Source organism: Suillus plorans (genome assembly GCF_016647745.1).
Source record: "Suillus plorans strain S12 chromosome Unknown HD556scaffold_39, whole genome shotgun sequence".
Lineage (NCBI taxonomy): Eukaryota > Fungi > Basidiomycota > Agaricomycetes > Boletales > Suillaceae > Suillus > Suillus plorans.
In genome coordinates, this window is record NW_024537423.1 from 116,463 (window position 1) to 142,008 (window position 25,546).

General features: G+C 47.9%; 8 protein-coding genes across 8 annotated transcripts; 6 read left to right on the plus strand and 2 right to left on the minus strand.

Annotated features, from left to right (window-relative positions):
• Nucleotides 1-1,083: 1,083 nt before the first annotated feature.
• On the plus strand, nucleotides 1,084-1,284 carry HD556DRAFT_1213676 (uncharacterized protein; the record flags this gene model as incomplete). Its single annotated transcript, XM_041296624.1, has 2 exons — nucleotides 1,084-1,154; nucleotides 1,197-1,284. Coding segments are annotated over 2 exons (159 nt in total), but the record flags the coding sequence as incomplete, so codon positions are not given.
• A 999-nt stretch (nucleotides 1,285-2,283) lies between these two features.
• HD556DRAFT_1309557 (uncharacterized protein) lies at nucleotides 2,284-3,302 on the minus strand (the record flags this gene model as incomplete). The annotated part of the gene is made up of 4 exons (XM_041300299.1): nucleotides 2,284-2,972; nucleotides 3,025-3,136; nucleotides 3,159-3,168; nucleotides 3,265-3,302. The coding sequence occupies 4 exons, from the start codon at nucleotides 3,300-3,302 to the stop codon at nucleotides 2,284-2,286; spliced, it is 849 nt and encodes a 282-aa protein (XP_041158703.1).
• A 2,262-nt stretch (nucleotides 3,303-5,564) lies between these two features.
• HD556DRAFT_1444792 (uncharacterized protein) lies at nucleotides 5,565-7,271 on the plus strand (the record flags this gene model as incomplete). The annotated part of the gene is made up of 5 exons (XM_041306833.1): nucleotides 5,565-5,898; nucleotides 5,952-6,007; nucleotides 6,064-6,143; nucleotides 6,193-6,814; nucleotides 6,864-7,271. 5 exons carry the CDS (start codon nucleotides 5,565-5,567, stop codon nucleotides 7,269-7,271), a joined length of 1,500 nt encoding a protein of 499 aa, XP_041158704.1.
• A 2,659-nt stretch (nucleotides 7,272-9,930) lies between these two features.
• HD556DRAFT_1309559 (uncharacterized protein) lies at nucleotides 9,931-11,489 on the plus strand (the record flags this gene model as incomplete). The annotated part of the gene is made up of 8 exons (XM_041300300.1): nucleotides 9,931-10,094; nucleotides 10,145-10,273; nucleotides 10,324-10,432; nucleotides 10,485-10,675; nucleotides 10,725-10,863; nucleotides 10,919-11,110; nucleotides 11,163-11,317; nucleotides 11,369-11,489. 8 exons carry the CDS (start codon nucleotides 9,931-9,933, stop codon nucleotides 11,487-11,489), a joined length of 1,200 nt encoding a protein of 399 aa, XP_041158705.1.
• Nucleotides 11,490-13,532: 2,043 nt separating this feature from the next.
• On the plus strand, nucleotides 13,533-14,804 carry HD556DRAFT_1444794 (HAD-like domain-containing protein; the record flags this gene model as incomplete). The annotated part of the gene is made up of 6 exons (XM_041306834.1): nucleotides 13,533-13,680; nucleotides 13,757-13,848; nucleotides 13,925-14,071; nucleotides 14,167-14,474; nucleotides 14,544-14,647; nucleotides 14,701-14,804. The coding sequence occupies 6 exons, from the start codon at nucleotides 13,533-13,535 to the stop codon at nucleotides 14,802-14,804; spliced, it is 903 nt and encodes a 300-aa protein (XP_041158706.1).
• Nucleotides 14,805-18,378: 3,574 nt separating this feature from the next.
• On the minus strand, nucleotides 18,379-19,834 carry HD556DRAFT_1382214 (GPI biosynthesis protein family Pig-F-domain-containing protein). Its single transcript, XM_041303276.1, has 5 exons — nucleotides 19,372-19,834; nucleotides 19,242-19,327; nucleotides 19,041-19,190; nucleotides 18,884-18,992; nucleotides 18,379-18,837 (listed from the first exon to the last, which is right to left on the minus strand). The coding sequence occupies exons 1-5, from the start codon at nucleotides 19,756-19,758 to the stop codon at nucleotides 18,697-18,699; spliced, it is 873 nt and encodes a 290-aa protein (XP_041158707.1). The 5' UTR covers nucleotides 19,759-19,834; the 3' UTR covers nucleotides 18,379-18,696.
• A 57-nt stretch (nucleotides 19,835-19,891) lies between these two features.
• On the plus strand, nucleotides 19,892-23,925 carry HD556DRAFT_583589 (uncharacterized protein). The gene is made up of 8 exons (XM_041311003.1): nucleotides 19,892-20,545; nucleotides 20,594-20,766; nucleotides 20,817-20,987; nucleotides 21,040-21,064; nucleotides 21,124-21,732; nucleotides 21,791-22,157; nucleotides 22,214-22,337; nucleotides 22,403-23,925. Exons 1-8 carry the CDS (start codon nucleotides 20,127-20,129, stop codon nucleotides 23,818-23,820), a joined length of 3,306 nt encoding a protein of 1,101 aa, XP_041158708.1. The 5' UTR covers nucleotides 19,892-20,126; the 3' UTR covers nucleotides 23,821-23,925.
• Nucleotides 23,926-25,023: 1,098 nt separating this feature from the next.
• Nucleotides 25,024-25,494, plus strand: HD556DRAFT_1432741 (ribosomal protein L34Ae; the record flags this gene model as incomplete). Its single annotated transcript, XM_041305157.1, has 3 exons — nucleotides 25,024-25,182; nucleotides 25,254-25,357; nucleotides 25,410-25,494. 3 exons carry the CDS (start codon nucleotides 25,024-25,026, stop codon nucleotides 25,492-25,494), a joined length of 348 nt encoding a protein of 115 aa, XP_041158709.1.
• Between the last annotated feature and the right edge of the window lie 52 nt (nucleotides 25,495-25,546).

Genomic DNA, 25,546 nt, shown 5'->3' on the forward strand with positions numbered 1-25,546 from the left:
TTCAGCGACTCCAATTGGGCCAATACCCCCAAAGATCGTATCTCCATATCGGGGTATGTCTGGTTCTTCAACAGAGGACCTGTGTCCCACTCATCGAAGAAGCAGCTAACCCATGCACTATCCTCAACTGAGGCTGAGTACATGGCGCTCATGGCTACAATTCAAGATGGCCTTTGGCTCGCATCTTTCTTTGAATGTCTGTGCATCCCACTCTCCCTTCCTCTTCGCCTCTTCACAGACAACGCTGGAGCCATTGCTCTCTCCAAAGAGGCCACTAATCATAATCGCACCAAGCATATCAGCCTTTGTTTCCATTTTATCCGTGCACACATTGAGGAAGGCATGTTCAAGCCAGAGTGGTTGTTGACTCACAAAAATGTCACTGACATTTTCACCAAGTGTCTTCCCCGACCTCTCTTCCTTTGTCATCAAGCGGGTCTCTCCCTTGGGTCACCATGATTGCAACAATGTGTTGTTGTGGGGGTGTGTTGAAGTTCTCCTTTGTCATTGTCATCATTTACCATAGCACTTTCCTTTTTGACTCATATCACATGTATCAGTACATATAGTCACTCCATTTCTCTCATTATACCTCAGTTGTTCCTTCCAGACACTGAGCGTGTACCGCTAGCTTCAACAGGTATTGCCACATGGGTACATGGGTCACGGGTCTTGAAAGTCAGACCTGTACCTGTACCCATGCCAATGCCTAACTGGACCAGACTTTAAAACACTAAGAATAGGAGGACAGGAAAATGAAGAGACGGGAGACGGGAGACGGGAGACGGGAATATATTCAATTATACTTTTACTTTTATCAAAATCATCCTAAAAACATGATTTATTCATTTCAAAACCTCTGGTAATTATTGGAATGCAGCTGAAGCCAGGAGGCTAAAAAGGAGCAAGAAGAGTTCCTTTTTGCTTCTTGTGCCGAAGGCATAACAGGGTGTGTGCTAGTCTTATGTATGCCTCGGAGCGAGACGTCACGTGATATAGATTTCATATGTCCTACATGCACGTGATGTTCGTCGCGCACACTCTACCATTAGTAAGCTTGTGCCATTCTCGTTCTATTTCTTCATGGGCAAGGACAACCGAGGCGACTTCACTTTTGCAAAGTTCTCTGATCTTAAATTTCCTGTCACTTCCCTGTGTACATACTATTACTCATTTTGCAGGCCACACAACACTAGTTCTCAGAAGTTAGAGGGACCAATATTACACCCGTCTGTTTCAGAGCTACTTGGGAACCCAGAACTGAGGATTCACGGTGCACAATCTTCGTGCGTTTTTCTCTGATATGTAGCCTCCTTGTATTGATCTAAATGCCAGGGCTTTTTCAAACTAACTTGAAGGAGCTGCGCGTTTCTAAAGAACCACGACCTAGGTCTCTTTCATCAATGACTCTAAGAATGGGCTCGTCAACATCCCTCCTCTGTCTCTGCCGCTCAATGCACACATGGACATTATGGTTATCGACGCTGAAAAGTCTTCCGTCTTCAAGTCGAGTCTCTACTCAAGTCCGTACTCCTTTTTTATATATTTCCAGTGTTCTGACGACAGGATGTCTTGTCATTTTCAAAGATGGTGATGACGCGCACCAGGACCAGTTTGTCCTCCAGTTGTTCACACTCGTGGATCAGTTTCTCAGGAGGGAGTATTTGTATCTGAAGTTCATTCGCTGGTGACTGGGCCGTTGCAGGGTATGGTACACTCTATCCCCAGCAAGACTATTGCAACAACTATCGGTGAGAATGGGACGCTCTTGAACTATTAGAGAGCTGATAATCCGGAACAGGGTAGTGTCTACTGTTTTATCATATTTACGATCCTTCGCAAAAGCGCTAAGTCAACTCGGTAGCGTTCATGGTGCACACGAACAACATCAAGCGCTCCACGTGCATGAGCAGATCTAGGAGAAGTTCTAGTTGGACTTGACGGAGGAGGCGATCAAGCATTTTCCTGGTCATATGGGGGTATTGGATTTCAGAATTGTTGCTATACTTGTCAGTTATTTGTGTGGTTTCGAATATCGATTCATGTAAGCTCATGTCACCGAGTTATTGAATTCTGTCTGAGTCTTACATAATTTGTTCGTGCTCTGAAGTGCGAGTGCTTATCACGTGCCCCCCCTGATATATCTGGCATTTCCCTTTACGAGCATGCATGCTGCGGATCAGCCGGTACGCAAATCAAGCTCCCGAACACTGACTGAACTTCCAATCCAACCGTCCTAAGTGGTACTACTAGCAATAAACGACGACAACATGATGACAGGCTTCACTCTTCTACTACATCTTGAGTAAATTGCTCCCAGAATGTCTGATTCTGCCCGTCCCACACAAGATTCAACTTTGCTATCAACTCTTCCAAGTCGAATTCGCTACCCAAGGCTGGCTCGGGTGCCCACTGCCAGATGGCGGCTGACCCTAAGCGCGCTGGTGTTGTCTCTGGATCTTGCCACATGGTCCGATATGGAGAAGATGGAGGCGGTGGGGGCAGTATGGGCCATGAGGGTGATGGGGACAGTATGGGCAATGGGGGTGACTCGTATGGGAGCAGTATGGGCGATGGGGGCAGTATGGGCGATGGGGACGGTATGGGCGATAATGGCGATGGAAGTGATTGGGGTGATGGTGACAATGGTGGAGCAAGTGGTGGTTGAAAGGGCAGCAGGGTGAGAGGCGCTTGCCAAGGCGCCTGGAAGGAAGACAATTGGATGTAAGGCTGAGGAAGAGGAAAAGAGACTTGACCTGTCGTGGGGACCGTGGGGGGGACGTAGTGGTGGAACGTGCTGACAAGGCCTTCTAATGTGTGACTCCCGTTCTCTGGGGCAGCACTAATAGTAGAGGCCATGGTAGTCATGGCGCTGGTAACATATTTTTGCCTTTGTTGCCGGGAAGCCTTAGCCGCTTCTGCGCGTTCGATATCCACCTTCCAGTGAACGAAGGGGTCACCCTGCGTGCGTACTGTTGAAGTCGTCAGCGTCTGGACTGCCCATCACAATGAGGAAGAACTTACCTGGGGGCATGAATACTATTGATGCAAGTGCTGTGCAAACGGCTACAGGACGGTCCAGCCGCTTTGCAGGGGGAACTGTGACAAAGAATTTGAGGGTTGGCAGAACTTCAATCTAAAAGGGCATTTAAACTCACCTCAAGGTGCCTATTACATATTATCAAGATATTAGAGCAGCATGGTCGAATTAAATGGGGTACAAATCTGAAGCTTCACAGGGCCTCCAGACTCGAGGACGCTTACCCATGTACCGAACCTTCGGCTGGAGCCTGAAACGGCATATTAGTGCTGCTCGCTGCTGCACGGGGTATTGATTCTTGCAGGGTTCAGAACTAAAACCATACAGATTAGTAACAGCACCATAGCTTTCGAGTTGACTCACAGGGGTTGATGCTACGCTCATGCCCACACAAGCAGAAGCTGTCCCGGACCCGATGTTGTATGTCACTTGAAGTTCGTGTACTACTAGTAGTGATAGACTGATAGTAGTCTTCGAGATGCTTGAATTAAAACCTGCAAACAGCTACAGTCTGAGAGTCGTGTCGATATAGACCCGAACATTAAGACATCGAGGATGCGGCACAGTGCCTGACGTAGTCGCGCACGAGTAGTAATTAATAATTCCTGGTGGTTGGTTTTTTTGCTGACTTCAACCATCGGTATCATGATGATCCCAGGGGCCCGGCTCAAGGACTTGATCACATCTCCCACACCACTGATACCGATTTTTTAATCGCCGCACAATCACGATGATGATGAATCATTATGTAGGTATAGGGTGCTTCAGTGAAAGGTCGCGAGAGCCAGAGAGCGCCAGCGACTTGGAGGTCCGTTCTTCACCTCTCTCAGGCTGGGGCTCGAACCTGGGCGTACTACTAGATACGAAAACTAGCATTGATCGAGTAGAAATCAACTGAAACATGCATACTGCCACGTAGTACTACAACCTATGATGATACCGTAAAACCAGTAAAAATGACAGCGAGGACAATACAAAAGACTACGAGAACATCATGAGGTCACTACCGTGACAATGCGGCGAACTTGAATTACGGACTCGATTCAATCTCCATGAGAAATCAGCGCCTCTCCATGTCACATAGCGACGACCCACACCACACCATTTCCATCTCAAAGTCGAGTCAGTCCTTGAAGACGGCCACTGTCGAGCTTTAAGCTCAAAAGCCAAGGATGGACCCGTAAACCAACATCATGCCGAAGGAGATTTCAAGATGCGTGACCATTTCCCCGATCTACCGTGACCGTCTCACTCACCTTAGCACGCTATCGAAACTCCAGCGTCTCCTTCTTCATCCTTCAAACACCCGATACCAGAAGACCCCCAAGGTGAAATGCCCAAACCTCCCACAGTGTCCTTCCTCCTGCCCCTCCACGCGCCGGGAAACTCAAAGAACACCTACTAGACAAAAAATATAAAAAAAGAGGTACAACTTCATCCACTCATTCCTATCATATCATATCTAACACAGCACATCTATCCTAAATCAAACCCAGCCGTTCGCGCTCAGCATCCGAACAAGTACAAATCTCCAGAACTGTCGAACGCTGCACGAACTGGAAGTCACGACTATAGATATGACGCAGACATGCGAAGAGTCACCGGAAGAAAACTGCAAGTGCGAATGGATCTTTTTCGATTTTGAGGCAGAGTTCTGGTTCTATAGCTCGAGCTTCAAGTACCTCTCCCTCACTAGCTGTGTAATGTGACTGGAAGGCTACTGCTGGCTGCCGGCCCTGGTGCTAATAATAAATGTCTGATGTATCTTGTTGGAGATATTAAACCTTTGCTTCTACATGGTGGTGAGCTGCGCTGATCGTGGATTTATTTATTTTGAAAATGTAGCAGGAGATAAGGCGACAGGAGGATCCGGATGTCGAATGTGGTTAAGGCCAGGCTGTCAGGGATATACACCATGACTTGCAGAGATGAATAATTGGCGCCGTTCATGCCGGGATGTGGCTGAAGGTATTACACGATGTTGGTAAGATGAAAGTCCCCGCTGAGAAGCGGTTATTGTGTGGGTGGCGGCATGGCGTAGCATGAGGTGATCTATGCCACGATTTCACTATCTGAAAGGCTCAGATCTCAGATAACATGTAATAGTACTTATACAATGTGGAGTCAATACTGATAATTATGAATCTAACTTGCGGTACTCTCTAGCGAATTTAGTAGTGTCATAGAAGCAAAATAGAAGGGTAGCGAACATGTGGTACACACCAGGCGCTATACATAATCGAGTGTATGGCCAGGGGTATTATACTCTATATACTCGCCAAGGGTACGTTGGAAAGGGGTCGAGGAGGGAGAGATGAGATATCGACGACTAGCTAGGCTACTGCAAGTAAGTACTACAGCAGCTGATGATGATGGCATTTGTTGTTCCCACTACCCGATTTATCATTATCATTTGTAATCTCAAGACTCAAGTTATCTTCGGAGCTTCCACGTTTGATCTTACGTTTCACACAAAGGCATTGCTCAGCGCTCAGCACCCAACGACACTTGACATCCAACAGCCATGTCTACAATAGTAACTCAAGTGGACCACTGTTCCTTCTACACCACTTTTGTACCCAAAACATACCAGTGCTATGAGGCCAGATCGATATCTACAAGTCCATTGACAACACCAGCGCTCACAGAGTCAGATCAGAAGCCCAAGCACCAGAAATTACATGCCTCAAGTCTACCTCGACCAAACAGAGCCGAAAAAGCAGCATCCGCTAAAACACCCCTGCGTGCAGAAGCGGTAGGGCAGACCAAGCCAGTAGAGAGCGTCCCTACCATAGCGACAGATGTTTTGTGTGGCGATGTTCCCAAGAAGTCTCTGCGTTCCGAAGTTCTTACCCCAAGTAAGTTTCGAGAATTTAAGCATTTATCGGATAGAATTCTTACTGGGTTGAAGATGTGAAGAGGATATTGGACTATATGGCTGACCTGACTGCTGATGAAGGCCACAAGGTAACTTGGAAGTCGTCTGAGTCACTGAATACAGCCGCTGATGTGCTTACTAACAGGAATTCCATGGCGTGAGACCAGCAGAATTTAGGTTAATACACGAGGCAGGAGAAGCGGGCCGAATTTTGACGAAGCCGAGGTAAGGGTTAACAAATCTGTCTATTTCGAGGATTGCTAAAGTAGTACAGGCTTGCTTACGACTACGACAAGCACATCTTGTCCGTCGACATGCCTAGCTTTCTGCACGAAGCTTCTTTCGATTATCTCAAATGTCACCTCACACTGGCAATAGCTCAACTTCCGTATGATCCCGAGTTAGTTGAAACGACGATAAGCATGAACTATCCATTGAAGATTGGGGGTGGTAAGATCGTGAACCCGGATATGACCATCACCATCTCTGCGGTTGATGATACACCATCGGTGGTCCTGGTTCCCGCTATCGGGGAGTGCGCATTCTCGCAGAATAGGGATAGCGTCTTCAAAAGGATGGAAGATGAAATTGAAGCGCATCCGGATGCAGTTTTAGCCATCATAGTTCTCGTGCGCGAAGGCATACGTTACGCCTGTCCCAATCCCGATTCAATCGCATCGAAGGAGTTACGCAACGGGGAAGATGACCCTCAATCTCTCTCTCTCGACGAATTCATTAGCCAACGCACAACACCACGATCTTTCGACACGCCTATCAGGGTCGGTGAGCATGACTGGTGCCACATCCAGTCCGTTGAATACTTCGTATGGGTGAAGGGTGATCACCAAGATCGGATCGACGTTCGTAATCATGATCCTCAGTTCATGGCTCACGGGGTAAGTCACATCGATGGTTGTGTCGTGAATCTATATAACAATTTTGCAGACTTTGGCCCCCAACTTGAACATGGACGCTGTAACGGCCATGCTCGAGAGAGGTGTGCGCAAGATCAGAGATTGTCTAGTCTCCTTCTCACGGGAGCTGAGCGATGAAGTTGATTGCTCCGAGTTAGAAAATGCTGAAGTCAGGCAGCCCATTGTATGGCGCCTTGGTGCCAAGAACGTGATGAAAGCAGCTGATCTCACCGCACATCAGCGCTATGATCTCTGGCATGATGAAGTCTTCAAAGGCGTCAAACGCTCGCACGACGAATCCTACGAGCCTACTGAGTCGGAGTGCAGCTCCTCGGACTCGGAAGTATCGGCTACTATCTCTTCTCAAGACAGCCTCGCTCAAGACCTTGCGGGGTTTAAGTGTACATGCAAACACCGCAGCAAGCGTGTGAAGGCTTAGCGTTGCTTCGGGTTGATCGTTGAGGAAGCCGTTCTGTTGAAGGAAATTTTTGCTCACATGCTTACATCGTCCATTGCAAGCTACTACCTGTCAAATACGCTACGATACAATCTCTTTCCATTTCGTACGGGTCCGGATATTAGCTCATCACACCTCATTACTGTACTTGTAACCGCGTTCATGATTTCACAAAGACTTTGTTTTACTGATCTGGGGTTGACGCTGTAGGACACGAGCTGGCGCTGGGCTCGTATCGAGCTATTTTACAGTACACGTCAAATACCCGTCACATGCTAATCACTTCCCGATGTTATCCGACGCTAACCCGCCAACCCGACGTTTAGGCCGCATCGGACCCGATGTTTTCCCGCGCACTTGTCCTATCCGTGTCCCATCCTGTCTTGCTAGCCCCACTAGGTGTGTAGTTCATTATTTTGCACATTGCTCACGTCGTAGCCAGCGCTATTACATGTTTTCCCATAGTCCGCAGCGCCTCATGTTTATTTACATGTACTTCGGATCCGAAATACTCCGCCGCTACTTTCGCCTACGGGTTCCGCATTTCTATGTACTTACATATATATTGGACTGACCTCGAGCATTATTCATTATCCAAGTAGAGGGGAGCAGTTCCCCGACGCTTAGTGGTCAAACCTGATATTTCGTAGTTCTTAGTTGATATTGCGAATATCATCGCTCTTTCATTATCCGTATCAGTCATTGTTATTATCGCGCACACCGCTCGCTCTTCCGACGCTCGCTATAGCGTTACTATTAGTTTCCGACACCCCGAACCAGAACCCGATACCCCGAAACCCCGAAAACATCGGACCCGACGCTTTTGCATCGGACATCGTAATTATACCTTCGGACATTGTTTCCCGCGCTCGGACTATTGACTCCACATCACTCACTTACCCCCAAGACTATTCCCAGACCGCAGACCCCTGGGTCGAACGCACTTGTCGTCTCAAGTATAGCAGACTAGGCAGTGCAAAGACCACAACAAAAATATATCAGTTTGGAGCCATCTTCGTATAGCCCCACTCAGTATTGTTGTTTCTACAACGCGTCGACGCGTTGACGCGCGTCACGCCAATCACGTGCAACCTATGCGGCTATGCCTGAAATGGTTCGCACATGCAAACAACACCTAACGGGAGCAGTGTGCAGTTTTCATCTAAGTCATGCACCACATGAGTCGTCGTCCCGCGGTCCCGACTTATTGAACAACGTCTTAACTTCTTATCATTCTGCCATCATACCTAGCGCCTGACTCCATCCTGCTTTTAAACTGTCACCTGAACTCATTGACTTTGCGTTAACTCCCATGCCGATCAGATTTCGAGTGCTGCGCGAGAAGGACGTGAACCTGTGCCTTTTTAGCATCATGTGTTGAACAATCAGGTTTGTGACGTGTTTTATGACTTGTTTATCTTATCCTACGCGACAGTTTATGTTGGCGTCCATATATTTTGCTTTTTCCTCATCCTCTACGCCCGTATTGATGCCCTTTCACTCGTAGACCTTTCCCTAGAGACCCTTCCGCATAATGCCAGCCTTATTTCACTTCTTGGAGTGTTTGCGAAGGGAGCACATACGGTGAGTATCCCCGTCTGCCTATATGTTTCTTCTGCTAACACCTATCTCCGCGCATTGCATTCTGTGATGTGCTACACAGTTACATATGTCATCCTCCCCACTAGCACACTCATGCGATTCAGAAAGTGCTTGCGCGTGCATCCATTTTTCTCTGTCTCGCAGAATGGCACAGCCTGATGACTTCACTGATCAGCCAATGCGCACGAAGTCTTCGTAACTGATTCTGATTTCGAGCCCACCCGCTCATCTCCAAGCTTGCCCATGGGCAGCAGATTGTGTGGAATTGTCAGCATTGTCGACAGTGCGTATTTTGTTCATCAAATATATTGCCCGTCTCTGATACTTGATCTCTACCGTGTACTACTAGGTTTCTGTTCTTTCTACGAGGAATTTTTTGCAGGTGGGGGTACTGGCAGACGTGATGGTGACACACCGTCTAATTCAATATACGCCGGGAGGGAGGGTCACGGAACGGCACGCCGCGACACTCCCTTGGAAAACGCTCGAAGGACGGGCGTGACCTTCGTGATGTGTATAGAGAGTACCCCAACGACGATATGAAACGGATGCAAGCCCGCGACCGAGAGCGTAGCGGTGAGAGAGAAGGAAGATGCACCAAACGCGGTGGTATCCCGCCCCCGCAGCCTATCCTTGTGCCAGAAGCCCAGGTTACCGATTATGACAGCGCACCGGGCAACATATGCGGCACCAACGAAATCTATGAAAAATTCGTGCACCACTGACAAGATTCAGTATAGGACGAGCACGTGTCTCAATAGACTCATCTCCGGCCTGAGACTCGACCTAGTACACATAAATGGTGCCATTTTTTTTCCCAGAGGCGAGGCTGCTTACTAAGGTCGAAATCGTCGCAGTTCACACATCCTCATTCGGCATTGCCCTATATATCTTGACATTTAGCGGTATTTAATAGCGCAAGTGAGTTTTCTCGCTTGCATCTTCTCTTCATCCATCTCCCCCGTTCTCTCTATTTGTCACTCGTGCTCTTTATTTTTCTTATTGTGCTACACCTCACCTTAATTCTCTCACTTCTACTATGTCTGCATCAGAGGCTGACCATCGTAACGAGTCATACACCCTCGCGCTTCCAGACATCTCTGGGGTAGTCCCTACCTCCACAGAGGCGAGGGCTAAGCGTCGTATTGCTGCGTTGGAAGATGAATTGGAAAATATGAAGCAAGAAAGAAGAGGGAAGCAGAGGTTTGTCGTCTCGCACTCCGGTCATGTCGTTTGTTCATCGAACCTCGCAGAAAAACGACCTTTTACGTTTCTCAAGGCAGGGCGATTCGCCGCATGGGCGTCCTTTACACCAACTTGGAGGACCTGATTGCCGAAAATGATCGGAGGTACGAGGAGGGCTCGGAGGGCGCCACCCCAGAGTATGTCGTTGCCTTTTTTTTTCTATACCAAACCTGACAGTATGAATCAGACACGATCGCTTGCAGCGTGGTTATATCATAGTCGCGCAGGTCCTGCCGTGGCTGCATGAAAGGCTTGGGCAACTTGACGTGGATGACTGCCAAGACATGCTGAAACAGGTCTAAGCTCTTAATTTCAAACTTTCTCTTCAACATACTGATGGCGTCATAGCTTAAGAGAGGAGCAGATGCTGCGCGCGGTGACGACACCTCCACTCTCAAGGACCTCGTTGCCACTTGGATCAATCAAGACTTTCATCCACCCTCTCTACTCAAGTCTGATGACAAGCATGCCCGTGGCTTCGTCCACGACGTTTGCGGGAAGTTACTGTGTCCTTCTGAGTGGGATTGGGATGATAACCGGTGAGCATTGGCCTTCGTCAACTATTATATGACCCTCATGGTTGCCCAGTGTGAAGGCTGGTATCTGCGACAGAACGTCGGATTATATCGTATCAGAAAATTCTTGGCCATTGTTCTTGTACGAGAATTACGCAGTCAAACTTGACAACTTGGAGCAAGGCCTCTTCAAGTCCAAGATTCTTGTTCAGGTTAGTTGCCTCCGGTCTTATTTCATGATGACTATGTTCATCGTTATTGTGTTAGGCCTTCAAGGCTGTGTTTACATCTCCATCCTCAGCAAGAGAGGCTGATAGAGATGGCGACGGAGCTGACATACTTGAAAATAACAGGCGCGCCCGGCGACAACTAAACCAAGTCAAGGTCAAAACTTGCGTGGCCTCCATAATCAACATGAGGAAAGTCACTCCTCGCTCCCTGGCGTATGTTGTCTGCCAAGTGAGTCAATCTTATTATGTACATCCACGTCTATACAATGTGTGTCTGACAGGTTCGTTTCGCACTATCCAACATCTCATCTTGGCGTACCGTTGACGGCGACTTTGACTACGAAGTATTCTGGAGCAACGTCGTGGACTTTTTCGAGAACGTCCCTGGCCCCGTCACACAACAGCGGGTGAACCATCTCCTGGAATGGTGGACCAGGTATTGACTGTCTTTTCGGGTTTTTATCAGTTATCTAACGCTACTGTCTAGAAAGATTTTTGGTAAAAATCATCGCGAGGACCTGACGCCAGAGGTTGTGTCACAGATGTCCGTCACGGCACTAGCAGAGCAGAGAAAGGCGCTGGAGGATGCCGCTTTCGACTCTGATTAACTGGATCCAGTTTCATCGTCGTATATACCATTTACAATAGCTGTCTTTGATGCAATCATATTGTCGCGCATACTGCTACAAAGATGGAACACCATTTGAGGCATGAATGATTTTGATTGACAATACTAAGCATACCCCACCATCTCTTCGCAACCCCGTCACCTTGCTCTTCGGCATCCAAGGGGAAAATCATTCTTCTACACTAGATTTATTGTATCTAGCCTGCAAGCGGGACGGAGGAATAATTGTTGTCAACATTTGTTGTCTTTCTCAAGAATAACTCGTCTTTCTCTACACAGACGATTCCAGAACCACGCGTTTTCCAGTTGATTTTCACCATGCTTCCCGTCAGAAGACTTTTCCTGTTTCATTTAGAACAGGCACTAACCTGACGGCCCCGCAGTTTGGCTTTAGCATCTGCCACGTCTCTCATTCCAGTGAGATGCTCGGACCTTGCTCAAACAGAGCACACACATATATATATATTCAAATCAGTTGCGCTTGTGCCATCGGCTGATGTGTATTTTCCTGACAGTCGCGCAGTTTGGCTTTAGCATCTGCTGTATCTCTCATTCCGGTGAGATGCTCGGTTCCTGCTTAGACAGAGCACAATATATATACATATTCAAATCGGATTTTTTTTCGCGTTTGTGCTTTCGGTTGATGTGTATTTTGACATGCCAACACCTACGACAGTTCCTCCGCCTACCAAATGCATTTGTTGTGTATTAGTTTGCAGATTACTGTTTTGATCAAGAATTTTTGACTTTCGTATCGCTGAGCGGAAGATTGGGCAGCATCACAATATTCTGTTCAATACGGCAGTCTGGCAATATCTAGTTCGACAAGGGGTCTAGACCAGCGGCTTACAAATATTCATTAAAACCCTTGACTATGAAGATAGGACGTCAGAAACAAGAACCTCCGGTGTCATAAGTTGAGTCCGCTCTTCCAATCAGCGCCGGTAGAGCATGGTTGACAAAATACCTTAACGATGGATGTGATGTGAAGTGGCCACAGGACTCCGTCCGAAGCTTATGACACACAGGTTAGTCAGTATAGGTAAATCTGTGCCACGTAGGCGTCTTGTGCCCTGAGTTGCACTGAACGAGCAGGTTGTCAAATGTGAACTTCACATTTTTCATTATGCAAGCAAATATTGACAGCAGCAATTCACAACTAGTCTGAGGAGCTGCAGCTCTCGCACCGGACCTATTAAATTACAGATTGCCACATGATGAAAGGACTTTGCATCAGTACCAGTTGGCGAATTTTACACTTACCCTCACGATTACGAACTAGCATTTTGCTTTGTTCGCTTGGGTTTCACGATCTGTTAGCAGGATAATCCAAGCAGAAGATGGTATGCCGAAGATAGGACAGTTTTGTAGCATACCTGGAAAATTCATCGTTCCCACATAAGGTCATGTAACCCCCCCCGCCACATTTTCGAAGATTCTTGTGATTGCTATCAATATATAGTCAACTATGACATTTTAATATGTTCACAGGTTCACTGATGAACATCGAAGCTGCTCCTCCCGCCCCAGCCTAATTTGGACTTGGGGTTAGGGTTATGATTTTTTTGCGTCAATTTGGCGCCTGCACAAAAGTAGCGGTGACTAAGTGACGTGCACCATAGTACCATTCCCAACTTCCCCTTCAGGTCTATCGTTTTCGAGATCGCATATCACAAATCATGCATCTCCCCTCTATCATAAAAACGAAGGCTTGAGTGTCAACAAGAGTGTTGGCTAGAAGAGTCGCGAGCCTTGTTATGGAAGATGTTTGCAGGATGAAAGGTGTGGGAGACGAAGAGACGTTGGAAAATGCCGAGCCGTGACTTCGGACGACCATTATGCTAGCGGGATGTCGTACTGTCAGACTCTGAGTTGTCCACCCATCATGCACTACAAGGGGTCCGCCTGCTCTCGGTCTCGAAAAGGCAAATCTAGTTGAGCAAGTCACGCGCGTGAGATCTCACTCAGCTAGTTCCAACACAGAATCCCTCACTCTCACCCTCCTCCACGCCTAACATCCATCATGCCTGCCCACCTCACGACCCGCCCAGAATACTCCCTCCTAATCGACAGATACGACACATGGATGTTCGACTGTGACGGCGTATTATGGCACGGCGATCGGTTGATCGAAGGGGCTGTAGAGGTTTTGGAGATCCTCCGGAAGCGAGGTGCGTGCCAAGTTGCATAATCTTTGGTATTGAAAATGACGATGATGGCGATTTTTTGATACCGATTGTCATGAAGGGAAGCGAATTCTTTTTGTCACCAATAATGCTAGCAAGTCAAGGAAGAGTTATAAAACCAAGTTTGATGTCTTGGGTGTGCAAGCAAGTGTGGTGGGTGTTTTGTTCGGTTTGGGTCTTGATGGATCCAGAGGCCATTTCCTGATTGTTGCGATGCGATGGGTTGTAGGAAGAGATATACGGTTCAGCATATGCTTCTGCTGTTTACATATCCTCAGTCATGAAACTTCCAAAGGATAAAAAGGTGTATGTGATCGGGATGGCAGGCATTGAGGAGGAGCTGAGGGAAGAAGGCGTTTCTTTCATTGGTGGAACGGTATGTTGATACCCCTTCCCTGATCCTGCTCCAGCCCACCGCTCATTATCTAAACTCACTCACTCACGCACTGACTCGCGCGCGCACACACCCAGGACCCAGCAGATTGCACCCTCGAACCATTCTCCCTCTCGTCTTTCTCCCTTGACCCAGACGTCCAAGCCGTCCTTTGCGGCCTGGACCTCAGCGTAAACTATACGAAATTGTCAAAAGCATTCCAATACCTCACACGGAACCCCGGCTGTCAATTCCTAGTCACCAATGAAGACAGTACATTCCCAAGCGCCGATGGTCTCTTGCCTGGAGCAGGAGCTATCAGTGCACCATTACGCTATGCACTGGAGAAAGATCCGATAAGTATTGGGAAACCTGCGAAGACAATGTTGGATTGTATCCAAGCCAAGTACGTGTCTCCGTCTTAGCTGGTGTGTTTGGTTGTCGAGAGATGATAATGATCCTGCGTTTATGATAGGGTGAATTTCGATCCGGAACGCACGATAATGATTGGAGATCGGTTGAATACTGATATTTTGTTCGGACAAGCTGGGGGCCTGGCAACGCTCCTTGTCCTAACTGGTGCGTTTCCGAATTTAACGAACAGTCCTTGTAATGAACGTTGTGGTTTGTAGGCATCACGTCGAAGCAAGATATCACCGGCCCAAACGCTTCGCCAATAGTGCCCGACTACGTCACTCAGTCTATCGGAGACCTTCGTGTTGTCGATGGACAATAGGTTTAGTCTTCCTCATACATACCCACGTAGAAGGGGCTGGTCCCGCAAGGGAGATGTATATATCTTGGACACGATTTGAATAGAAGGAACTAGAATTGGAATTGGAATCAGCGCCTCAGGTGGTCTTCTGCTTCTCCGATAGTCATGTGCTGATGTTATCCTTACCTGCTAGCCACCCGAGTATATAGCCAGCGATTCCTCCAAACAGAGGCGTTGGTGGCCAGATCCAAGTATCATGAGCATTCTCAGAGCGTCTACAAATCCTGAGAGACAAAGCTCAAGCATGGTTCAGGTTTGATAACAACTGTCCGAGAACAGTGTTCTCTGTGCCAGAAGACCTCACCTTTAGAGCTAGTTCGGTAACCCAAGGTAAAGTAAATTTGCCAACTTCAAGGATGATGTAAGGCCGGCACAGTAGCTTCCGGTTTGGAGACCGACATCGGAGCTTGAACTTCCTTTGATCCATGTCTAGCTATCACACACCCCAGCATACGACTCAAGATCTATGCAATCGGAACAACATCTGGGCTAGTGTCATATCGATAGTGTTATCAGCTCAAGTCCACATCCTCTCCATGGCTCAGGAGTCATCTCATACTACTACAGAGAGGGCTGTTTGGACCGACACAGAGGTTGATCAGTTTCTCCTCTACCTATCCAACAATCGGGACAAGATCGGTGATGCTGGCAACTTCAAAGATGCGACGTACAATGGCGCTGCAGAGGCTATTGCTGAGTACCTGGAGCATGGTCCAGCAAAGAGTGGGGCAATGTGTAAGACAAAATGGGCGTCAGTAAGTCATATCAATATATCATTTTATAGACTTGATAAGAGATCGTGTAGTTAAAGCAGACTTTCAACGCTATTCAGAAGTACCGCCAGCAGTCTGGTGTCCACTGGGACAATATTAGAGGGGCAAATGTCGAGGGCGAGGCTTCAACCTCAGTATGGAATGAATATGTTTCCAAGAAGGTACGTCAAGTTCGCTAATGCTATTTCATGCGTCTCACTGTTTGATAATAGGGAAATTCAGTCATGCGCCCTTTTCGTGCATCAGGATGGAGACACTACGAGCAAATGGACGGCATAATACCACGAGGCAGTGGCGCCCGAGGGCGCACAGGGTACCAACCCAATATAGCTCTCCCCCCTCCCTTAAGCTCAAGCTCCAGTCCTAGCGTACCCGCAGGTGAACACAATACCATGATTGGTCCCGTTATTGCCACGTCTAGTGCTGGTGTTGCTGGTCCTAGCACCGCCCCTGCAGCAGCTGCCCTCACTTCTACACCTGCTTCTCCATCCTTCATGCCTCCTCCTACTTCTCCGTCCTTCATGCCTCCTCCTGCTTCTCCATCCTTCATGCCTCCTCCTGCTTCTCCGTCCTTCATGCCTCCTCCTGGCAAACGTTCTCACACTGACATGGAGCTGACCGCCTCATCTGCATCTACCTCAGTTTCTCAAATGCAAATGCCGCCTCCCTCCGAGTCGAGCTCTATCAAAAGAGCGAAGACAGTATCAGGCCGCGCATCAGGCCGCGCATCAGGCCGTGGATCAGGAGGCCATGCACAGACTCCGTTGGACACCAAGATATCGAAGGCCACCACAGCTGTAGCCGTGATGGGATTCCAGAGCTCTGTCAATCGCTTGACAGATGTAATTGCTGAGCGCATGGTCTATCCTGAGGATCGGGTAATGGACCAGCGCTCGAGGGCCATGCAGATGTTGCAGGTTGAGGATGCAGAGCTGCCGTTCGCAGAGCGGCTTATAATACAACAGGTTTTTTCTATGGACCCTGCAGCTACTGACATATACACACAGACCGCTGACAAGGAGATGCGCCGTGCTTTTATTCTTTCCACAGCCCAGCGGTTGGGACTTCAACTTCCTGCGCCTGGTAGTTAGTATACTCATGTAAAATGCGCTATTGACACAACATATGATGATAATGCAGTAGTTGAAGCATGGTAATGCAAACATCTTGTGCTTTGATGGCGGCGGATACATGAGAGTCGTGCTACAGTGCTACGTATCATTGTCAGAATCTTCAAAGGAGTCATCTAGCAGGCCCCGCTGCTGCAAAACGGTCTGATAATCTTCCCACATGGAGCGCGCAATACGATTGCGCACTTCCTTCATGCCTCCCGCTCCGTCAAACACCTCCTCATCATCGGGGATCCCTTGGTGCTCCGGGTTGTCGTAATCGAAGTGTTCGTCGTCGTCGTCCGGGAGCACGTTGTCGTCAGGGTTGTGAGTTGATATGAAATTGTGAATCGTGCATAGCGCGGCAGGTATACGTGCCTGGATGGTCATAGGATATTCAGGTGAGAGCAAAAGAATACGAAAACGGTGTTTTAACACGCCAAAGATCCGCTCAATCACATTTCGAGCGGATGAGTGTCGCAGATTGAAGAGCTCTTCTTTGGTTGTTGGTCTGCAAACATAGAATAGTTATTAAAAAACCTAAAATATAAAATAAATAAAACATACCTAAGATTAGCGCGTCCCCATTCAGCCAAATGATAACGGACACTGCGGTAGGGGACTAAGAGCTCGTCACACAAAGGGAATCCCGCATCCGCTAAGAAATATTTGCCGGGAGGGACATACAAACTGCCTGAACGAGCCTCGTCATAGAGGCGTGCGTCTGTGGCGGATCCCTCCCAGCCAGTGAGAGCGTATGAGAACTTGAGGTTGAAGGTGCAGGCGAATAGACAGTTTTGAGAAACAAAACCTTTGCGATTACGATATGAGGGGCGGTCAGATGATGAGGGGCGAGCATGGATGTGGCTGCCGTCGATCGCACCAATAGTGTCCTTGAAGTAAGGCCAGAATTTTGGGTTGTTACGGATGTTGCTGGAGACGTCATCGGTGTCATTGGGAGAACGTACGTAGGTTGTGTAGAACGGGGGGGACGCAAAGATAAACAAGATCTTCCGGAAATACCTGGAATTATTTGTGAGCTCATCATAAATAACATTAAAAACAAACTTACTTTGAGATGGTGTCGTTTGACCGTTGAAAACGCTCCCCGACATGACGGATTGTTAGCCCTGTAACGCACGTATATAAAAAGATGGCAAGTTGCTCTTCGAGCGAAACGTGGCGTGAGCTAGCATAACCCAAAACACGAAGTTCGGCTATGAGCGCGTGAAAGACATCTGCATGCATGCCAAGTTCGCATCGCATACGATCCGGGTGACCAACGATGAGTTCCATGACCCATTCTTCACCTGAGAGGGCCGATGTGTGGTATGCCTCAGGTACAGAGTCCTGAAGCAATGAGTGCGTAGCAGTCAGAAGGACACTGACGAGTAGTGCAATGTGACGTAGGATTCGCATATGATTCTGCCGACGGCCTGCAGCTGGCGGCTGAACAGCCTGGGCTTGAGCGAGTTGTTGGAGCAAGGGGTCAATGGTATCCATAATCTATCGATATCTATCCCTAAAGCAATGAGCGCAATGGATAACAAGTCCTACTAATATTGATATCATAAGGTTGAAACTCAGCTATCGGCACCTACTGTGCCGGCCTTACATCATCCTTGAAGTTGGCAAATTTACTTTACCTTGGGTTACCGAACTAGCTCTTAATATAATCACCGACGGGCACCTCTTCTTCGTGGACAGGCGGCCAGAACACGACGAATACTTGCTCGAAATCTTTCCAATATCACCCAAACTCTCACAATTATCATTGCTATCTGTGCAGGAACCTGCGTAAAAATGGTAGATGGTGATCCGGCACACACGAAACGAGATATACAACGAGGTAGAAGCAAATCCTGAGGGAGGCCGACCTCATACATACACGCATAGAAGGGCATCAGTAAGAGTGATTTATAGGTATCTAGAACTCGATTTAAATAAGGAACTAGAATCGCAATCGGTGCTTCAGGTGGTTTTCTGTGTCTCCGATTGTTCTCTTCTAATATTCTCCTCGGCCAGCCATTTTAGTGCGCTGACGGAAATTGCTGAGAGAGATCCGACTATATAGCCTGTGATCCCTCCAAAGAGAGGCGTTAGCGGCCAGGCCTAGGTATCATAAGCTCAAGCCTCGATAAACGATGCTAGGACTGACCTGCCATGGTCGATCCCAGTCCAGTGCGATTGGTAAAGCACCGAGCCAAGCGCCAAAGAGAGTCGCGACAGCGGGATAAACCAGAGCTCTTTCTATCGGATTTCGCGGACTAACACAATGTCAGACAAAGAATAAAACGGTATACATATTAACCCACGAAAGCTCGGCGAATAAACGTGTCCAGTTAAGTCTGGTGATGAAGGACGAAGTGTCGGAAGAGAACGAAGGGTAACCCAGTGCATAAGCTGGTGCGAATACGGATAGTAATGCTAGAACGATCGCCAGCAAGAATGTATGAGGGAGGTGGCTTTCCAAATATACAATCAGCATGAATCTCGTGGGATGCGTCAATTTTTACCTTGCAGAAGGAGCACCGAATAATACTATAGTTGCATGGAATACCAAGGCTACACACGAAGTGAAGACAGCCGCTCTCCCTAATTTCTAAGAGAATATGAGAAATATGAATCGCGAGGAAGGAGACACACCGAGAATCTTCCCTGATTGAACTGATACCTATCCACTTTAATCTGATCGCTCGAAACAGCACGAGAAGTGTACTCGAAACACCAATGCCTGATCCAGCCCGCCCACCATACTTGAAGGACTACCAGCCCTGCGACGATCCAAGCGAGTGTGATGACTGGGTTATCTGTCAGTGCGTCTTTAAATTGGGTTTCTGGACGGTCAGAATCTGCGAGCGATGGCCAGAGTAAGAGAGATGTCTGGGGTAGGAAGAGGGCTGTGAATGCTACAAGGCTGGTGTGCACGCCCACGACGGAGGTGTACCTTGCGTATGGGAAGAACGCATGTTGAGCCTTATCTGTGGAAGACGAAACCACGGTCTTTGCGGGCATTTTATTGAGTAGTGGCATGGCTCAGCTCGATATGTATCGGGCACTTGTGACTACACTTGAAGATGAACTGACAAACAAACGGACACGCCGGACATCGCCGAAGTAAGTATTATTACCGCGCGTCGCTTCTTAAACGCACCACTCGCTTAGTAAGCACTTGTTGCGTACAGCGCAAACGGCACCATCCTCAATTGATCCACGTGAGGTTCCTCGTGTCTTCATATCAGTTCTTATCGACTATCGATGGGTCTTTGCATGGTCTGAGATTGCCGATTGCTTTTCCCTAGGCAGACTATCATTTCCTCCATATCATGGTTGCAATCTGACTGACCGGGCGCCTTTCCTTGATATAAATAGAGTCATGGTGCTCATTTTGCACTGTCGAGATGGATCCCATCACCAGCGGTCTCACTATTCTTCAGCTTGTTCAAACGATAGCACAAGCTTCAGCTCTTGTGTTAAAATATGTTGCTTCTGTCCGCAACGCTGACTCGTCTTCTCGGAGCTTGCTTAATGAGTTCAGCTCGATTGGCGGAGTTCTGACCACTGTTATGGAGATCGAGAAAGATGGCTCTCTTCCAGACAATCTCCGTTTTGCACTTTCAAATCTGATGGCCGACAACGGCCCAGTCGCGAAATTACAGATGGAACTGAAGAAAATTCTGCCAAACAAACAGGAAATAGGAAAAATGAAGACGATGACCAAATGGACGTGGCCGTTCAAGGAAAAGGAAGCAGGAGAAATTCTCAATAAATTGAAAGGATATTGCGTCGAGATTACAAACATTCTAGCAATCGACACATGGTGAGCTAACTCGCCTGTGATGATCACTCGTTGCTAATGTAACGTAAGGATCACACTCACCGAAGTCGATCGAACCATCAAGAAAGTCAATCTAGGAGTCCAAGAAGTAGGTCGAGGTATGAAGAAAGTCGAACTAGGAGTCCAGGAAGTGGGTCGAAACGTTCAGGAAGTTGGCCGAGGAATCCAGGAATCAAAAATGGCTCAAGAAGCGCAGAAGAAAGGTGAGATGATGGGTGCCAGTTACCTCCTCACCCTGTTGAACCATACGTAGCCGAAGAACGTGAACAGTTCCTTCGATGGATGGATCCTGTCCCTTGTACCGAAAAGCACCGTACCTCCCGTCGCCAGCGCAATGCTGCGACCAGTCGGTGGATTTTTCATGCCGAGCAATATGCGGCCTGGAATACATCCGATTCCGCATTTCTGTGGTTGAATGGCCAGCGTGAGTTTTATTGCGCTCGTCATTAATTACAGGTTGCTGACGTTCGAAACAGCTGGGAGTGGAAAGACCATCCTTGCGTAGGTTTACCATTTCTGGATAACTTTTGGAGCGCGTCAATTGACTTCTGAATACTCAGTTCCGCTGTTATCGACGAAATCGAGGGCGGCGGGGAGAAGCTTGGTTATTTCTATTGCAATTTTCGAGATGACCAGACGACAAACGCAGCTGCAGTATTGCGATCTTTGGTTGTTCAGCTCCTCCGACAATCTACAGACGACTGGATCACCAAGATACGCAAGCCAGAGCAGGAAGATTCCAATACAAGAGTGGATTTCGTCTCCCTGAACGAGCTAGGACAACAACAACGTAACGGAGAGCATTGTCCCACAGATCTGACATTTCTGCGACAGCTGCTTGTTGAAGCGTCCAAACTAGTTGACCGACCGGTTCTCATGATTGACGCCTTGGACGAATGCAAGGATTATAGTGATCTGGTAGAACACCTCGCAGACCTTGCTAGAACTGCTCAACTACGACTTTTCGTTACTGGTAGAAGCAAACCAGACATACAAGACGCCTTCCGTGATCTCCCCACCATGTCGCTGAAGGACAGCGCAGAACAGATGAAAGCAGATATACATGCGCACATTACTGAGCAGCTTAAGACTCAGAAGCGTCTATCACGCCTACAGGAGACGCTTAGAAATTTGATTTCGGAGAAACTCTTAGAAAAGGCCGAGGGCATGTAAGTAAAGCAACTTTCATCGCTGCTCGGAAATTCATGATCGTATGATCACATGCAGGTTTCGCTGGGTTCAGTGTCAACTGGACGAAATTCGACGTTGCGCGAGAGATATTGATATTAAGGATGCCCTCAACAATCTTCCGGCTGGATTAGACGAAACATACGATAGGATTATTCGCGGCATCTCACAAAAAGGGCGAGGTTATGACCAAATTGCCCACCATTGCTTGCTTTGGCTCGTTGGCGCTCTCACCCCATTGACGCTCGGCCAGCTCAACGAAGCTATGATGATCAATGTCGAGCAATCAACTCTTGATTCGGATCTCTGCGCCAGTGATCCTATGGATATCGTGGTCGCATGCGGAAGCCTTGTGACCTACGACGAGACGACAGGCGTCGTTGCCCTATCTCATTATAGCGTCAAAGTATGATATATTAACCCTTTTGATGCTATTCGTCCGCTGATGCGCTACGAAACCAGGAATACCTGATCAGTCGTCGCCCTAATAACATCCTGAAATCAACCTCAGACACGCATGCACGAATCTTCGAGCTTTTGATCACGTATGTGTTATGTGACTCCGTGCCTGTGACGTACGCAAAAGGTATAATACAGCGTTCCACATTTAAGGGCTATGAAACTGAAGGTGTTTGTCGGTTTGTACTATAGGTTCTGCTTCTGCTGTCGGCGGCGAAGAAAACCATCCATTGCGGAGCTATGCAGTTAAAGCATTGACGCACCTTTGTCATGTTTCGGATGAGGATCCTCGTGTTATGGCTGCCATGCAGCGGCTACACCTGGGGTTCCTTCACAACACAGAGAAACATGCCCTGCTTGAAAGTCTAGTTCTATCATTGACGAACGATGAGCAGTCGAGTGTCACTTCCCCCTCACTTCTACTCGTCCCTCTTCGGTTTGGAAATCCATGGATGGTGGAAACCCTGGTCAAGGAGCAACCCGACCTCCTGGGCGCGGATGTTGCCCGTGGTTTTGGTTCCCCCTTGATTTTTACCATAGCCTCGAACACCGCCTTTCTCAACGTCCTCTTGAAGCTGGGCATCGACCTAAACAAGCCTTCTTTTATCCAAACCGATTTGTATCATCGGCGGTGTCTTCCTTCAGGCTCCTATACTCCAATTTCGTGGGCAGCCGCGATTGGAAGTAAAGTGTCTGTGGAACTCTTGCTGTCACGAACAGAGGTCACCCTACCAGATGACATTCTGCACACAGCCTTTCTGTCTTACCGGCGGTCTCCAGAAATCGTTCTCAAACTGTGTCAACGCAACGCAGATGTCACTTTCACCGTCGATGGCTCCACTCCTCTTCATACTTTACTTTCCAAATTAGTTTCCCGTTGGTCCAACAAAAAATGGCTACCAGTCATAGAAAAGTTCGTCCGTGATCTTTCTGTGCCTGACTGGACCGCCAGAACGGCACTCCACATTGCCCTCGACAATCGTCTGAGCGATATTGTCGTATACCTCCTTAAACAGAATGCACCGCTGACAGCAACAGCAACACTCCATCCAAACATTTGGAGCTGGGCGGAAGGCGAACAGTGGTTTGCCAAGGTTCAAGCAGCGGCTCTCGCTGCTGATAAACCGTACACCAGAATTGGGGGGAAGGTCGTCGGTGTTACAAAGCAATCGCGAATCGTCGAGTTTCCAGGCGCAGTCAGTGCCAATCACGGAGACCCCGAACCCATTTGTGCTGTTGTTGTTTCTGTCATTGATTGGAGGAATCCAGGCAGTTCCTTTTTGCATACCTCGCGGATTAAGAGCCTGAGCCTGGAGGCTAGCCTTTTTCGCAGTAAATTTTTGCATCAAAACGAAGCACAAGACTTCCTTGAAAACGACGAATTCGCTCCATTCAAGTTCCGCTTATCATGGAAAAAGAATCAACAGTATGTCTCTAGCCGGCTGTTCGATTATCATCAAGGAGATGCAGTTACCAGCGCTCTACGAAAGTTAACCTGGGATGAAGATTCTACTGGCGATTCCCTTTTTCTTCGGTTATTCGCAACAAAGAGTAGCTATTTTGATGAGCTCGAGTACGCACTTGATATCTACCGAGGTCATCTGCATTAATTTTACATCTTATACGCGGCCGCATACTGCAATACTCTACAAGTGCACTGCCAGTGTTCACATAAACGTTCCACATAACTTCGCGCATTGAACTATTTGACACCAACGAGAACCACAGGAGAATCGGCCCCCAGTGACTACTTGCATGTGAGAAGAACGCATGATCTGTCGAAGATACATTAGTGGTCCTGTCTTTGCGAGCATAGAGGAATGTGGACGACAAGCGCTGTAAGCAGAGGGCCAACTCCGAGAAGTATATCATTCGACATTAAGTACGTGGTGCTTTTGTACGATCCAACCATGTGCTACGAATCTTTGCTCCTAAAAAGTGTGCGCAGCCTGAGTACTGTCATATGTACTGAATATTCATGTGGACAAAACGCGCAATAACTCAACAATAAATCTAAGAACACGAGGCCTCCGATGGTCCAGTGCAAAAAGAAACCAAGACCGACTTATCAACGCACTGAAATATCCAAGGGCGGTCCACCTACAGGCTACCAGTCTGACAGTTCTAGCATGGCGAGACTCGAGTGTCGATTCCGAATCATCTAGGAAAATGGCCTGGACTAAGTGTATGAACACGTAGACTTGATGCAGAACCCGACAAAGGTTCACATAATAAATAGCTCATTGAAGTCTGAGGAACGTGTCCGAATCAGTATCAGCCAAAGCACACATCTCACCAAATAGTGAGAGATAGGCCCTAGAATCCAGACCACCATATCCTCCACATTTAAGTAAAAATGCGTCTCATGGGAAGAACACATGATTTATCGAAGATGAAGCAACCAGCGGCTTCAAATTCGATGATCGGTAGAATGAAGCAGCGGATGTGAACAACAGTCTTGAGTTTCGCATGCAGTTTAACGACTAGTGACAAGCGCAGCTCAACGAGTGGTTCAACAGCCCTCTCCACTATTCGAAACATGAAAGTAGATGAAACGTATCGCCGAGTGCAGTCTACCAGCCGGACATTGCCGAAGTACTGTATATTACCAATCAGCCACAACCCTCCGTTGCGACTGGTGTATTGAGCGGCCCAAACGACCTCAAGACCTCTCTTCAAGGTACGTCTCATCGTTATCTAACCAGCTAATACTAACACAGGCTTTGCACAGGCTCAATCAATGTGAGTCCACGAGGAAGGAGACAACAGAGCCTTGACAGAATTCACTAACGAACGCATCGGCAGCTCCCCAAATGGCTCAACGCGTCACACTCCGAAAACGCCAACCCTACAACACCACCTCAAGCCGCAGACGCATCGTAAAGACCCCAGGTGGAAAACTCGTGTACCACCATATCAAGAAACTTGCTACTCAGCCGAAATGCGGTGATTGCGGTATTGGTCTTCCTGGTGTACGTCTCTTTTGGCTAGGCTGTTGGATGGATTTTGATCTTGACTTTGATTTTTGTGCGTGTGGTTGTAGGTCCCTGCTCTCCGTCCCCGCCAATACGCAACGATTTCAAAGCGCCAAAAGACTGTGTGCAGGGCTTATGGTGGTTCGCGATGCGGAGACTGTGTCAAGTCGCGGTGCGTCTCTTGATTACCTCGTGTCTATCTAATATAAACTGTGCGCAAACAGCATTCTACGAGCATTCCTTGTAGAGGAGGCAAAGATAGTCAAGAAGGTCATCAAAAGCCAACAGAAGGCAGGAGGCCGCAAGTAAATAGCAATACTTCGGTCTTTTGGAGTGGTCGTTTTATGGCTATGGATCCTCA